The 15,175-nt window shown below is 37.8% G+C and overlaps 3 protein-coding genes across 4 annotated transcripts; all 3 read right to left on the bottom strand.

Annotated features, from left to right (window-relative positions):
- Positions 1-2,397: 2,397 nt before the first annotated feature.
- LOC107710559 (small RNA 2'-O-methyltransferase-like) lies at positions 2,398-5,205 on the bottom strand. 2 transcript variants are annotated; one of them, XM_016515364.1, is made up of 7 exons: positions 5,095-5,205; positions 4,806-4,993; positions 4,586-4,701; positions 4,269-4,403; positions 3,997-4,179; positions 3,699-3,870; positions 2,398-2,938 (listed from the first exon to the last, which is right to left on the bottom strand). In XM_016515364.1, exons 2-7 carry the CDS (start codon positions 4,938-4,940, stop codon positions 2,444-2,446), a joined length of 1,236 nt encoding a protein of 411 aa, XP_016370850.1. In that variant the 5' UTR covers positions 4,941-4,993; positions 5,095-5,205; the 3' UTR covers positions 2,398-2,443. The 2 variants fall into 2 exon arrangements, with proteins under 2 accessions (XP_016370850.1, XP_016370851.1); XM_016515365.1 differs by lacking the exon at positions 5,095-5,205 and having other exon boundaries at positions 4,806-5,069.
- A 1,041-nt stretch (positions 5,206-6,246) lies between these two features.
- ppil6 (peptidylprolyl isomerase (cyclophilin)-like 6) lies at positions 6,247-8,196 on the bottom strand. Its single transcript, XM_016515369.1, has 8 exons — positions 8,119-8,196; positions 7,938-8,033; positions 7,663-7,851; positions 7,461-7,523; positions 7,187-7,334; positions 7,033-7,092; positions 6,556-6,691; positions 6,247-6,478 (listed from the first exon to the last, which is right to left on the bottom strand). The coding sequence occupies exons 1-8, from the start codon at positions 8,194-8,196 to the stop codon at positions 6,367-6,369; spliced, it is 882 nt and encodes a 293-aa protein (XP_016370855.1). The 3' UTR covers positions 6,247-6,366.
- A 1,369-nt stretch (positions 8,197-9,565) lies between these two features.
- ak9 (adenylate kinase 9) lies at positions 9,566-14,374 on the bottom strand (the record flags this gene model as incomplete). Its single annotated transcript, XM_016515361.1, has 14 exons — positions 9,566-9,929; positions 10,073-10,187; positions 10,408-10,510; positions 10,629-10,727; positions 10,810-10,979; positions 11,058-11,254; positions 11,343-11,560; positions 12,395-12,544; positions 12,640-12,841; positions 12,944-13,157; positions 13,263-13,481; positions 13,636-13,851; positions 13,931-14,023; positions 14,155-14,374. Coding segments are annotated over 14 exons (2,440 nt in total), but the record flags the coding sequence as incomplete, so codon positions are not given.
- Between the last annotated feature and the right edge of the window lie 801 nt (positions 14,375-15,175).

A 15,175-nucleotide genomic window follows, 5' to 3' on the forward strand; every position in this document is an offset into this window, starting at 1 on the left:
GATCTCTCTTTATTTTTACCCATGTTTACATGTTTGTGAGCCATTTTAGGGGTCTGTCAGTAGCATTTGATGGATTGTATACATCTTTTACAATACGTGTGAGGTGTATACTCTCTCTGCAGATGAAGGTGACCCCTTTACAAAATTTTTTGTCATCTCATTACTGTCAGAATGGAAATCAAACAGTCCTCACCCACCCGCGGCATCTCACTTTGTGCGTGTGAGATGTGATACATTTTGACAGATGGAGCCGTTTTCAGACTTGAAAAAATTTTCATTTGAATAGCACTTTGAATTGAAGGACTTTACATGGGCTTTCTATGTATCTCCAACATTGTAGGGAGTTTTGAGGTTGAGCTGCTGATTGAGTTAAACCATACACGAAAATGTGTATTTCCTCTTTATTCATCATCAAAAACAACTTTCGGCTTGAGAACTTAAATGTAGATGAATCTCCTACAGCTGCATTATATATTGAATGGGGACTACTTAAGTGATTTTGCAGTTCAATATATAGACACATAAGCTACCTAAAATCCAAGCAGCTGAATATCTAACAAGTACATCTCTGGCATCATTAATGACATCTCGTAAATGTATTGGCTTGAGAACTTAAATGTAGATGAATCTCCTACAGCTGCATTATGTTGAATGGGGACTACTTAAGTGATTTTGCAGTTCAATATATAGACACATTAGCTACCTAAAATCCAAGCAGCTGAATATCTAACAAGTACATCTCTGGCATCATTAATGACATCTCGTAAATGTATTGGCTTTCATGCAAGGACAAAATGAGCCAAGCTGTTCTCAAGCTACAATTAGTAACATGGCAGCACAGAACGAAGCATTTAACTATTTCAGCAATGCTTGAGCGTGTAGCTCTTCTTATCCTCTCTATAACACCACAAAAACTTTTTATCCATGTTTTTGTAGTTACTTGATGTATCACTAAAATGAAGGTATTTTAAATGACTATTTTCATGGTATCTCTGTCTGTAAGGTCAGCTCTAAGGCATATCAGAATCATACATTAGTGCTTCTCTAGTTGTATGTGACCGTACTATGCCCATATCTTCTCAGAAGCCATTGACTGTTTTATTAATATAAACTCACTAGCCTCTGCGATTTAAGTGTGTGTGAGGATTCGCAGTTGAGCGAGTGTGTATACAATCTATTTGTAGCACTTGATTATCTCATAACTGTCTAGAGTTATAGTGTAAAAATGCATGGGTGTCACACCTACTCAATGTGTCCGAAGCATTTTGTGTATCTTTGCTATTTCCATCAGATTGATCCAGGTCTGTCGATATCCAAACACTAAAAAAAGCACTGATGGGAAGCTTGGATTCACGTCTCAGGTTTATTATTTTATCTTTCACAATTACTGCACTAGTATCAAAGCACCACACTGCGAATGTACGGAGCCCCTAAAGACCCATGGTGATATGCATTAATATGAGATGGGAAGAAAAAATATATATCAGTGCTTTTGCGTTCTCTAGCAAATGTTTTGGATTGCTTCCAGAAACTTTGTTCACTTTGTGTTCACCCAAGAAACGCTAGAAATGAAAAGTTTGTGAGTGAACGCAAAGATTTTGCATGCAAACAAGTTTCTTGCAGTAATGCAAAATGTCTTGAGAGAATGCAAATATTTTTTTGAAAAACAAAATTTCATCACGATGTTTCTAAAATGGAACATTTGCGAGAAAATACAAAAACGTTGATATATACTTTTTTTGTCCCACCACATATTGTTCTTCATCATCATGTCCCTTTAAGGGCTCTGTAGCGAATGTTTGCAAATACCAGTATATTTAGAGGTTCTCTGCGATATTTCAGCTTCATTACTTTTCATCAGACACTCAGTAATATGAGTTTCTTTAAACTTGATTTTTAGTTTTTTAATTGATGTACTGCCAAAATGAGTCTATTTTTATGTATTTGAGCTTTAGTGATACTGAAATTGTGTGAAGATACACTTTTTCCCCTCCATGTTTCCTAATTACTCTTACATAACCTGTAAGTAGGTCCTGGTACTTTACATGTTGTAAAAACATGGTGGCTTTATCTCTTCTGTGAAGTTTTTGGTCCTTGTAATTGTACTGTGTCTGATGTTTAAAAGTGACATTGCTGTTTTTGACCGTCTTGCAATGTCGTGTTCTAACTTTTGACCAATAGTGGCTTCCATGCCATGTGTTCTGTTATGATGCTGGTAAGGTATGTACCATTCACTGTTAAATAAAACCGCATTTCAAACTTGGTGTCACATATTTGCATTTTTATTAAGGACGTTTAATGATTGTCTTCTCCATCGATCACAGATTTGGCCATTTAATTGAAATATGTCATTCTGATGATTCTACACTTATAGTCAAAAAGGAAAAACATCTTAAGTGCAGCTTTCTTTCTTTTATTCTGGTTACAAAGCTTTCTGGATCTGTTATACATTTCCATAACACCCAAGCTCCCTATCCCAGTCCTCCTCCACGTTGTTGGCTACACCTGATACTGCTTTCACATCTTCCTCTTCCTCCACCTCCTCCTCATCATCATCATCATCATCAGCAGGCAGGTTTAGCACCGTTCCATCAGCGCTCATCCTCACTCGCGAGTCCACCAGCAGTTCCTCCCTGAGACGCTGCATGCTCCCACACAGCGCTCTCACTCTGGGACTGGACCATACACATGCCAAAGGAACACAAATGGTGCCACCTTGCTGGTAGACAGGCTGCCAGTCACATGTACCCCCTTCAACCCCATGCTGGAATACGTCCATTAATGGAGGAGCACAGAAGTGTGCATTATTGTTGGAGTCCATGTTCATTCTGCTGAGCCATTCCTGTCTCAGGTGTTGTGCCTCATACAAGACTTCATTAACTAAAGTTCTCTGGTAGATGTTGTTATCACTTAGGCTCGGATACACTACTTTGTACATCTAAAAAAGGAAAAGCAAAGAAAGATAAGAGACGAGTGCAAATATCACCAGTTTTAGGACAAAAATAACTATTGTTTTAGCTTAAACCTGTGAAGTCAGCATTAAAAGAAGAGTTCACCATATTTTCGAAAATGCAATGTTGTTTATCTTACTGCCAAAAATTTGTCTGTGCATGTTTTGTATTTTAACCACCACCTTTCAATCAACAACCAATGGGCAGAACCAAGTTCCCACGCTACATTTTTTCTTTTTCAATAGTGCTGTTCATGGCTGCGTGTAGCACCTACAGCTCTGCATATCCTTCCAAGGATTGCATGTTACAGTCGCAATGTACTGAAACTACCAAAAGGCCTTTGCTTCCATATTGTAGTGTTCATCTGAGCGAAACGGATTATGGAAGAAAAAAAAATTGTTCAATGTATCGGAATACTTGGGGTGGAGGGAATATATCTGAATGCAAGATCGCAGTCCATTGTAAGAAAGGGGCGGGTTTTAAACTGACTAAATGACTGGTCGCCAGAGAGAAGTCATTCCACCGGAAAATCAAGTTACAAGTTATTTTAATTAAAAATTGCATGGATCAATTCATGCTAACTTTATGCCGAGATGGCGTTTTTATAAAAAGCTTTCGCTGCACATTTCAGCACTACTAAACTAAATTGTGACTGTTTTAGTACAAGTGATAAGTATTTAGAAAGTACAATATGACTCTAAACAAATATGGAATATGGAATTTCCAATAAGGAAAAGCCAGTCTCACCAGTCTATAGACTGAGGGTTCCAAGCGTTCAGCATTGCTCATGGAACCATGGAAATTCCTCTGGAACACGGCAATCTGGGTGCAGAATCCCACTTCTCTCCAGTGGCCAACAGCTTCTCCAACTCCTGTGAAATGCACGGAGTAGCCATAGTCTCTACACACCTTGTGAGCCCTGTTAGGGAGAGGGAGATGAAAAAGCTTTTAGCTAGAAAAAAAAACAAAAACATCTATGTAAATCCCTTAAATCTGATCCTAAATCACCACCGGAATGTGTTTTCATTATTAAAAATTTACTCACCAAGTTTGAAACTCCGCTCTGGTCCATTCAAACTTGTGGTCATAGTTTCTGAAGCCTCTCAGGCCCGGCAGCAGTGGGTTGAACTCTACGTTTGGTGTGCTTACAATCACGGCACCTGGTGACATGTAGCCAAACACCACCTCAGAAAAGCTTGCCACCTCCACAAGCTCCAGGTGTTCGATTCTTAAATGGTAGAGATGTTTACATAAGCTCAAGTTGAACATACAATTTGAAAGTAACTACGTTTATTTGCAAAGACGTGGCACACTTACAACTCCACACATGTCACAAGATCAAATCCTCTGGTGCAGGGCTCCCTTTCTGTGACAGAGCCTTGATACAACTCAATGGTCAAAGGCCCATCACTTGGCTGTAGATAATCACTTATAAGTGGAGCCAACATGTGCCTGGCAAAAAATAAATCACACAAGATGAATGAACAGAGGAATCCTGATTTGCATATGGCCAAAAGTACGTGGAGGCCCCTTGTGTATCATAAATCGTTGGCCTTATGGGATAGCACTGTCATTTTAATGCCATCTAAAACTACACAGCAATGGAAGGTTTGCAGGTAAGATACCAAACTTACATTCTCTTCAGCAGGACGACGCTGTTGATATCAACTCCCACTAGTAACTGTATACCGTTGCGGTGAAACTTAAGCTTTTTTAGTAAGCAACATTCTGCGCATCCGAAATCGATGACCTGCGGATAGATGTAAAAAGACTATTGATTAGCACGCTAGTTCAAGCGTAGCGTCAAAGGCCATCGCGACTTAACTTTAAAATGCCATTCATATGTTTATTTACCTTTTTAGGTCGGTAGGTTTTCACATAGTCGATAACAAACTGGTATCGCTGCATGTAAAGTGGAGGAGAAAACGGCGTGGTCATGGTGAGTGTCTTGGTCAGGTCTGCTCGGCTGTCTGTCCTCATTAAACTCATGCTCGTGACACCGTCAGCTGAGCCGTGTGAATGCTTACTCAAACACAATAAATCTTTAAAGCAAATGCAAAAGGTTGTTACTGGACCGGTGTTAATTGAGATGTATTTATTTTAGTAAAAAAATTTTTTTTAAACAAAATAAAGTTATATTAACACTTTAATGCAGGGGTCTCCAACCCTGCTCCTAACCGTCCTGAAGACTTAAGTTCCAACCCTGTTCCAACACCTTGATTAGCAGGTTCAGGTGTGTTGGAGCTGAAATCTGTAGTACGGTAGCTCTCTCCAGGAGCAGGGTTGGAGACCTCGGCTTTAAAGCTTACAATAAAAATCAAGCCTTTTGTATTTCATGAATTATGAGCGACAAAATATTGTGTGGGTCTGTGAACCATTTCCTTCATGAAATTGTATTTTATAATAATCTCATCTTCATTTTCTCTGGGGTGATCCACAGCCCACTTATAAAATAAATACATTCATGGAGATTAAAAATTATTTTGAGATTAAATTATTTTATTATCTTACTTGAACAGTAAAATTGCCCAATTACAATGTAGAAAAAGCATTCGGTCTAACAAAGGGAACACTGCATTAATATTTATAGCAGGGGGGCCCCAGGACTGGAATTGAGAACCACTGTTGTAAGGACATACTTAAAGCAGCTGTATGAAGTTTTGTGTATTTTTGCCCTTTGGGAGCCCCCTACAGTTGAATGAGTGGAATTCATTATTCAGTTGAAGGTGGCTTAAGAAGTTACCGAAATCTGCAGTAGTCACCATTTGAAGTGAATCAAAAAAATTAATCAAAGTTGTCCTAAGACAAGAATGCGTTTTAGGACAACTTTGATGAAATTTGTATTTGAATGGATTTAATGTTCTCCAGATTCACTCTGGTGTTGTCTAATCTCCTCTGTTTCAAAGCATACAGGTTACAGAAATGTTACCTTTATTTCACACAGAATGCATTTATTGTTCTTCAGATTCACTCAGGTGATTTCTAAATTTCTATCTTCTGTATTTTAGAAATCATTTAGTTACATACAGCATGGTCACCAAATCCAACAAGGCAGCATATGAAGTTACCATGATCCGTTTCCCCTCTCTTTTTCACACAGAATTGCTTTAATGTTCTCTAAATCCTCCCCGGTAATGCCTAAACTCCTTTATTTCATACTCTGGAAAGCATTTTGGTTCTTTTATAAACAGCTACAGAAGGGTAACCAAATCTGACAAGGCAGCGTAAAAAATCCATTTGTTATGGGTGCCACAGACATAAACAGTACTGGTAAAGTGTATAAATTGAGGTTTTAATTGGCTTTATTTTTGAACTTTACATAGAAAAGCACAAAAGTATTTCTACATGTAATAAAAATGGTTATTAAAAACGCTTCTTGTATTGCTGTCTTGATCTATAGGCGGTATGGGATTACTCAGGGCTCAAATACTCCACATGCTGATATTTTGCAGTCCTGTTTGGGCCTCTCGTTGTAGGTGGGCACTGCCTCTAGTCTCTTCAGAACCTCTGTGCCCTCAACAAGTTGCCTGGGAGAGAAAGAAAAAGCTGTGATGGAGATTTTCAATTTTGTAAGAATTGCCCATTGCCCATTGCCCATCATTACCCAAAAGCCACATATTTGTGGTCCATCCAGGAAGCTGGCTGTAGTGTGATGTAGAACTGAGAGCCGTTGCTATGAGCACCTTGATTAGCCATTCCCAGAATGCCACGCTTGTTGTGGGATACGACAAAATTCTCATCTAGAAGAGAAAACCACCTGGTGCTTTTTATATGTATCAAACAATGTGTATTTCACACACTTTAAAGTCACCATGAAATCATAATTGACAGTTCTTATTTTAATGGAATATTGCAATGTTTATAAATGATTTATCCATACACATTATTTTTTTCATGTCCTCACAATCTTGTGACAATGATCAAGTTAATTAGGTATTGGCCTACAAAATTAGGTACCAGCCTACATTTTTTCCTTTTTCTTTTTATGTAACGATAGGGGGGAAAAAAGACACAATTTCCATTTCATGCTGACTTTAACGACCAAAGTAAGTACTTTATGTAGCACAAACGCTGTCTGTACCCTCAAATGTTGGGCCATAGATAGACTCTCCCCCAGTGCCTTTCCTTTCAGGTGAAATATCTGTAATCAAAATCATATAATATATCAATGAATTATATACAATCACAAGTTTTTTTATATATATATTTCGATACAATTATGATTATTATCTTACCTCCACCCTGCAGCCAGCCATTTTGCACAACTCTGTGGAAAATTGAGCACTTATAGCTCAACTCAAGGTTACTCTTGGACAAACCTGCCTCTCCAGTGCACAAGGCCTTAAAGTTCCTACACGTCTTTGGACACAAGTCTGAGAACAGCTGACAGGTTACATTTAAAACACTTTGAGAGTGGAGAAGAATGAAGTGGAAACACATTTCCACAACAACTCAAGTAATCAAATTATCAATCAGCTTACATTATCAAGAGGCATAACATCTATTTACCTCAAACAACAGTCTGCCAAATGCCTCTCCACCGCTTTCAATATCCATATAAACAAAAATATGCTGTGGGAAAGAGAGAGCAGATGTTGCACACCTTGTAGCTATTATGTGAAATTATAGATAGTTGTAGTCTAATTAAATATGATGTGCGTTTATTCATTCACTGGATTAACATTTATTCCTCGCTCTTGTGTTAATTTACCCCTGTGCTTCGCAGGTTGCTGGTGTAATATTCCTCAGCTAGGGCTTTATAAAGCGCCTGTGGTCGATGGAAAGAAAACTTCCACTCTTTCTCTGCCCAGCTGGACAGTTTCCTCTCATCACCGAGCAACTGACCGTTTGCAAAGGACATTAGACAGCCGCTGTACTGCCAAACCTCCCCTTTCAGCTCCTTGACAAGTCAACGTGCGTGAGTGATTTATTACTAAAATGCATATGGGAAACAAGCGAGCGGTATATAATTAGTAAGTGTCTTACCCTCTTTTTATTCGATAAATAGTCATGCCAGTCACATTCCAGCAACGGGCGAATTGTTGGATCATCAAATGACTCCGGGAATTTATTTTTCAGTCCCTGTAAGTAGAGACGGTATGCCTTTTTAACCGTTAACCATGTTAAAATGCTAAATACGAAGTGGTCAGCCTCTTAAAAACTTTACCTCGACAATGCTTTTGGCTATTTGGAAATTATGTTTATTTAAAAGACCGACGATCTCTAAATGTACAGTGGATGCCATGTTGTGTGCGTCTCGTTGTCAGGGTAACCGCGGTGAATGGCGCACAACGATGACGAACCGTTCTGCATATTTATTCATGCAGTATCTATCTGTCTCTTATTGGACTAAATTAGTTGGAAATCCTAAGTGGGAAAGCATTGGTTATTGCCTCACAAGTTCTTTGTTACAAACAAGATAAAAGAAATCTGTTTCAAAATATTTCATAAATTCTATCCTGTTAAACATTTTCTCAGTAAGTTTAAGAAGGATATTGATGTTAACTGCTCTTTTTGCTCTTTGCACTTGGAAACTGTACCCCACATCTTCTGGCACTGTAGTTATGTTAAAAAGTTATGGTATGATGTCTCTATGTTTATCAAAGAAAAGGTACTCTTTAATTTTAATTTGCATTTTGAAAATGTAGTTTTTGGATATTTTAATTATGATAATGTAAATAACGAAGTTTTTGTTATTAATCTATTTATTTTGTTGGTTAAGTTTCACATTCATAAGTGTAAATTTTCTAACAAAAAACCCTGTTTTACAGTGTTTTTTAAAGAGTTGGAAAATTACTTGTGTACTATTCAACATAGTACTAATAGAAAGGCAATTAAAACTGTCAGTTTGTGTTCTGTCTTCAAAATCTTTGAGTAATGTAAAGGTCATGCATGTCTCTGATTATGTGTGTATATATGTTTTTTTTTCGTTTTTTTTTCTTGTTTTTTTTCCTTTTCTTTTATCCTTTGTTACCCTGGCTTTGTATTGTTTTGTATATGTCGTTTAAAGCATAATAAAAAATATAAAAAAGTATCTGTCTGTCTGTCGTTTTTCTATCAATCGTTTTATTTATTCATTATCCATTTAGTTCTTGATAAAAAAAAAACAACAACAGCAAACGTTCAATACAAGAACACATCACAAAAATAAATTAAAATGTATTTATTGGGCTCATTCATATCTTTAATTGTCCATTGAAAAGAACACATTAATGTATATCTATGAATTTTACTAATGTAACATCAACCAATACTGTCAAATATCGTGATGTGCGGAGTCTGACTCAAGGTTTTTATTATTTGAAGTTATGTTCTAACTTCCCCCAAGCTGTATCAGACCCGAGGCTGTTTTGGTGGACTTCTCCAGGGCCTTTTTTTTTTTTTTTTTTTTTTTTTTTTTTTTCTTTTTTTCCCCTGGCTTTGTATTGTTTTGTATATGTCGTTTAAAGCATAATAATAATAAAAAAAAGTATCTATCTGTCTGTCTGTCGTTTTTCTATCAATCGTTTTATTTATTCATTATCCATTTAGTTCTTGACAAAAAAAAACAACAACAGCAAACGTTCAATACAAGAACACATCACAAAAATAAATTAAAATGTATTTATTGGGCTCATTCATATCTTTAATTGTCCATTGAAAAGAACACATTAATGTATATCTATGAATTTTACTAATGTAACATCAACCAATACTGTCAAATATCGTGATGTGCGGAGTCTGACTCAAGGTTTTTATTATTTGAAGTTATGTTCTAACTTCCCCCAAGCTGTATCAGACCCGAGGCTGTTTTGGTGGACTTCTCCAGGGCCAGAAACCTGTCCAGCTTGTGTGCAAAATCAGGGGGCAGGTTGTGAGGGGATCTGTATGTCTTCATGGTGGTACTCAGGTATGAGATGAGCTCACAGCTTTCCTCAAACTTTTGAAGTTTCTTTTTGTACTTCTGACGAATATAGTCTGGGTTCCTGCTGTTGAATGCTGTGGGGGTAGAAGGGTAGAAATATTTCAAGTGTTTACTTAGACTTGAAAATATCCTACATTGAATGAATGAGTGAATGAATGAATGAATTCTCATTTTCAGCTATTCTAAAAGGAAGCTAAAATAAGACATTCAAGGCCACCTTTCAGATGAAAGGCCAGGTACAATATAGCAGATTTCTTCACACTGAGAAAGGGCAACTTTGGCTTGAGTTGACCAACAGCAGTCATGGCTTTGATTATGGGTACTGCCACACTCTACAAGAGAAAACAAACATATTTTAAAAAGAATACATGTACAATAATAGCAAACGCAACTGTGGTTAAGATAAGTAAATACATTTCCACAAAAAAACAAAGCTTTAAACACTATTTTACCACTTGTTAAAAACATGGTTTACTGATGGTTACACAATTATGTGACCAATATTTATAGGTAGACAAAAGCAGAAGATTCTGTGTTTCAGTGCCCTCTTACTTGTTCCAAATAGCCCAGGATCGGTAAAGAGGTTAGTGAGACCGGATCTTCCAACGGAGGTAGTTTATGTGGAAGTTTCTGGTCCCAGTAAGTCTCAGGTGACCTAAGAACAGTTCTGTTGTGAATTATCTGTTTTCTATTTTAAAATGTATTTTATTCCTGTAATGGCAAAGTAATTGCACTAGCCAATCAGGAATCCCCTCTGCAAAATAACTACTCACTGGAGAAAAATTTCTCGTTTCTTTTCATTCTCAAAGATATAGATCTTATTTTGGTACTCAACAGCATACTCCGTGTTTCCACGCACCAAGGCCTCATACCTACAGGTGAAGAGAATAACGTGAAATACAGTAAAATTAAGGTTATTCTTTCCGTAAGTGTTGTAGAGTGTCTTTGCTGTACCTCTGTTGACCATCCAGATAAGTGACAGGGCAGAAACCCTTCATCTCCACCTGTTGAGGGAACCTACTCTTCACCTGGCCTGCACTGAGCTTATGAGGCAGGAGTGGAAGAGGAGGTAATGGGTAGGGGCAACCTGGAGCCACAAACTGCTCTGGGGACTCTAGAAATCTCTTATTAAACACATAAAGAGAGATGTGAGTGAATTAAACCAATATTTCTGTGTGCTGCTGGACCATCTGATCCTTTACCTCTAGAAATTCCTTGCTGGTCATTTTGTAGAAGTGGCCCCTGAACTCTGCAGCCAATTCCAGTGAGGTATTATGTGAACAGTCCACCAGATGGCGATGAAGAGCTAAGCTAACTGGACAGTACTGCCCAAACTCCCCTAGCCGGGACTGCAGCTCTCGTGTGGTAATGCACAGTCTGTCTATACAGGCTGCCTGGCCTGTGAGAACGATAGAACAAGTCATCTAAGAATGTATAATACTAGGGATTCTTGTTTTGACAACTGTGCGTCATTTGCATGCTCTCACCTTTGTGAATCTTTTCCAGGTAATCATAAATGTGTCTCAAGCTAATGCGAACCTCATCTAAAACTCGCTCCCACACCCACCACTTGCTCTTGTGAGCATCAACGGGAGTCCAGTTGTGATACTGTTGATGAAAGTGTAGCCTGAGAGCTTCAACTTCCCGCCTGAAGCAAGAGTTGCGAATGTTTAGGACCTGGGGGCTGTCATGCATTGGGTACGGCCTGTTGGAGAGAGCTGCCATAAGCTTACAAATTTTGAATATTTGCATTTAATATACATAATATGCCAGACCACAATACCACGAAATTTGTATCACTGTCCACGGTTAAAAAAAACTAAACATTTTATACACATTGTCATGTTGTAGTTTTCAGCAGGGGTGTACTCCAGAAAGCAAGGTTAACTTACCTTCACATAAACCCAGAACTCTCGGTTGATTAACCCAAACCTTGCTTACTCGACGTATGCTGGTTCCAAAAACTCGTCCAGGAGTAATATCATTCAACTCAGAGTATGTTCCTGGTTAACACGCAAGACATTCTCAACAGAGCGACGAATCGACGAGTCACTATGGAAACGGATGCTAAGAAAAAAGTAAACTAACCCTGAAACATAACCTACTAACTCCGGAGCAGGTTATGTTCAGTGAATAAGCTGCAATGGCTTTTTACATACCCTGAAAGTTACCCCTGTTTTTGAAATGGAAAGCTGAGTTTATTTGCTTACTTACGCTTAAACATGTATGTCACATAACCTGCTTTCTGGAATACCCCCCAGGTAAGTTTAGGTCAGTGTTGTTTACTAAATTGTTAACAAAAAGTACTAAAAATCATTTTCATGAATTAAAATGAAATCTAAATATTATAAATAAAAAAATCTAAATTATAAATAGAAATTAAAGATAAATGTAAATAGAAATATTAAATATTAAAATAATAGTTAATATTTAATATTACTTATATATAATAAAGCACATAAAATTACTAAAACATGAACTAAAATTAAAAAGCAATCTGAAAATATAAAAATTAAATAAATAAATGTGCTGGTCTGACCTGCTGTTGTTTTTTTCTCTGTCCCTCAGGCCTCTCCGCAGCACTTCTGCTGTGTCCAGTTGCAGTTCAATCACTAGCATAGGAATAATGCTGCAGGATTCCAGCAATTCAGCCTGATGCTTGGTCACAGGGAAGCCATCCAACACAAACCTGAGGATCACAATGTATAGTGACACACACACACATATAGGTTATTTTTCTTGCAGAAGTACATTCTTTGATTGGGATATAGTTGTGGTCCTCACCCACGTGTGCTGCAGACCAGGCTCATTACTGCCACTTCCAGGCACTGGATGGCCAGTTTATCAGGTACAGTCAAGCCCTGGTTCAGATGCTTTTGCACTTGATTAGCCAACTCAGTTTTGGCCTGGTTGTTGAGCACCATACGTATTGCATCCCCAATTGAGAGACGAGCGAGACCATATTCACGTGCAAACACCCGGGCCACTGAGTGTACACACAGTTAAGAGGCCATGAACTACAACAAAATAATTGCTTTTTAGGTATCATATATTTTTGAGTGTCTAAAAAACACTTGTAATGACTGACCTGTGGTTTTGCCTGCTTTGGGTGGGCCAATGAGAGCCAGTTTGATGGGAAAGGAAGGGATGGGATGTGGTTGACGAAGATATTTGATTGGGTTGAGGATAAAGGTGTTGCGTGTCTCCTTGGATGCAAAAAAGTAGATGAACTGGTGTAGGATGACAGGGAAGGTGGCGTTGAAAGGGCCCTGCAGAGGCTGGATCAAATCTCCTTCTGCATACTACAGAACATATCAGCAAACTGAGTTTTCCCTAGTTTTATTTTTATGCTGTTTTAGGCTTTTATTTTCATATTCATTGAAAATTTGTTGTACATCCACCCTTACCTTAACAGGATCCCAGCACCCGAAGGCACTGGGATATTTCAAGGATCTGTACAGGAGTCTTCTGGCGAGACTGTAGCTGATTGGCTGGCACATTTGAAACAGTGACTCTCTGTTAACCATCAGAGGTTTGATTCCCTGTAGGAGCTGGTACCTCACAATCCGAGGCGGGCGGCCTGCACTTATAACCAGACGGGGGATTTGGTTGTCTGTTAGTAAGTCCTAAAAAAAACAATCCATACTTTATTTTATTGAATTTAATTGAACAAAAGCATTAAAATCTTCCTAACAAGAAAAGTCCATTTCCTTAGGAGTTAAATGGCATAATGAACTATGTATTTGTTTCTAAAATGCCCTTTCAGCATCTTCTCCTTACCATCATACTGGTGAGGCTGTTGTCATCCTTCTCAAACCTCTGACTGATCTCCATTTCCAGCTTCTCTTCTGCACCAGCTTCTGTTTCTTCATCTTCTGCCTCCTCTTCCTCCACAGCAGGAAACTCCTCCAGCAGCATGGCCTCCATCTCCTCCAATTCCTGCTGCTCTTCGTCCATCGCCTCTGATTCTTCTTGCACCTCCTCGTCATCCTCATCCTGATGTAGCAACAAAAATCCAGTCAGAATCTGTCTGAGCCATTCAGCGAAGCAAGACACAATGACAGCGATCGATGACCTGTTCTTTGAGGGGCCTCAGAGTGAGTGGGCTGGGTTTTTTAGGTGCACATTCAGCCATAAGCTCAGCTCTTCTCTGTGTGATGGCCCGCTCCTGCAGTTTGACACAGTCAAAAAAAACAAAAAGTTTCACCTGCTTTATGGTACATATCAGCTGTTTATTTCTCCTTTTTGGTTTTTACAACCTTTTATCCCAAGTGCTGAAGGTTTGGCTTAAACACTCACCCTGAGTTCCCTCTTCAGCTTAATGACCAGACGCAACTGTTCTTGCCTGCGGTCTCGTCTCTCTCTCCAACGTGTGAGCCGCGAAGGCAGGAGACGCCGCACCACGTCAGAAACCTCGACCGACATCATTGCCACTACATCTGGAAACAAGTGATGCTCCACCATAAAGGACACCTCCTCTTGGTTTTGGGGAAATCCCTCCAGAATAAACCCTGTGGATCTGAGAGAGAAATTTTGAGCATTATTTTGCCACAAATGTGTCTTTATTTCATTATTTAGTCATCTTCATACATCCAAAACCACGTTGTTATTTTCCCTTTGAATATAGAATGGAAGTCATTTGGATTACTATATTATTTTTGATTTTTGACATAGTATCATTAGACTACAACAATAAAAACATATGCATTATGAATATTTTACTTTTAATAATAATATCTAAAACAAATATATTACTGTTATTGTTATTTGTGCCATTAAATTTGTGCAAAGGTGTTTTGTGATCTAAATGGTCTTAAATCATTGTTGTTATTGTTAACTAAAACTGAAACTATTAAAAATCATTTTCAATCATTTAAAACAAGCTTAAAGTATAAATATTAGATGATAAACTTAAAAGGCTTAGAATGTTAATGTTATGACTGAAATAAAAATATGTACCAATAATAAGTGAAAGTTCCTGAAACTAAAATATGAACAAGAATTTAAAGCTGTATAAAAATATTTTTTAAAGACTTTTAGAAAATATTAGAAAAACTAGACATGACAAAGCACATAAAAGTTAAAAAATGAAAATGAAATCTAATTTAATATATTATTAAATAATAGTATGTAAACAATATTAAAATAACACTGTGTCAAATAGATTTTTATCTTTGTTTTTGGCCGTTTCGTTTCATTGTGAAGCTACAGTTATTTAAAAATGTATAGGCAGATAAGATATTAAAGAAAGATAACTCTTTAAAAGTGTGAGTTTTGGTCAAAACGATTATCAGTCTATTCATAGCCATGCTTTTTTTTT

This window comes from Sinocyclocheilus rhinocerous, unplaced genomic scaffold (genome assembly GCF_001515625.1).
Source record: "Sinocyclocheilus rhinocerous isolate Xijiao unplaced genomic scaffold, SAMN03320098_v1.1 scaffold10915, whole genome shotgun sequence".
Taxonomy (NCBI): Eukaryota; Metazoa; Chordata; class Actinopteri; order Cypriniformes; family Cyprinidae; genus Sinocyclocheilus; species Sinocyclocheilus rhinocerous.

Excerpts from the sequence above, each read along its gene's own strand:
- LOC107710559 (XM_016515364.1), bottom strand. The coding sequence starts at position 4,940 with ATGAGTTTAATGAGGACAGACAGCCGAGCAGACCTGACCAAGACACTC. Across the intron at positions 4,404-4,585 it reads GTCGTCCTGCTGAAGAGAAT|GCACATGTTGGCTCCACTTA; the intron begins GTAAGTTTGGTA and ends ATTTTTTGCCAG. Across the intron at positions 4,180-4,268 it reads CTTGTGACATGTGTGGAGTT|AATCGAACACCTGGAGCTTG; the intron begins GTAAGTGTGCCA and ends CTACCATTTAAG.
- ppil6 (XM_016515369.1), bottom strand. The coding sequence starts at position 8,196 with ATGGCATCCACTGTACATTTAGAGATCGTCGGTCTTTTAAATAAACAT. Across the intron at positions 7,335-7,460 it reads TTGGCAGACTGTTGTTTGAG|CTGTTCTCAGACTTGTGTCC; the intron begins GTAAATAGATGT and ends GTAACCTGTCAG. Across the intron at positions 6,692-7,032 it reads CTATGGCCCAACATTTGAGG|ATGAGAATTTTGTCGTATCC; the intron begins GTACAGACAGCG and ends TTTCTCTTCTAG.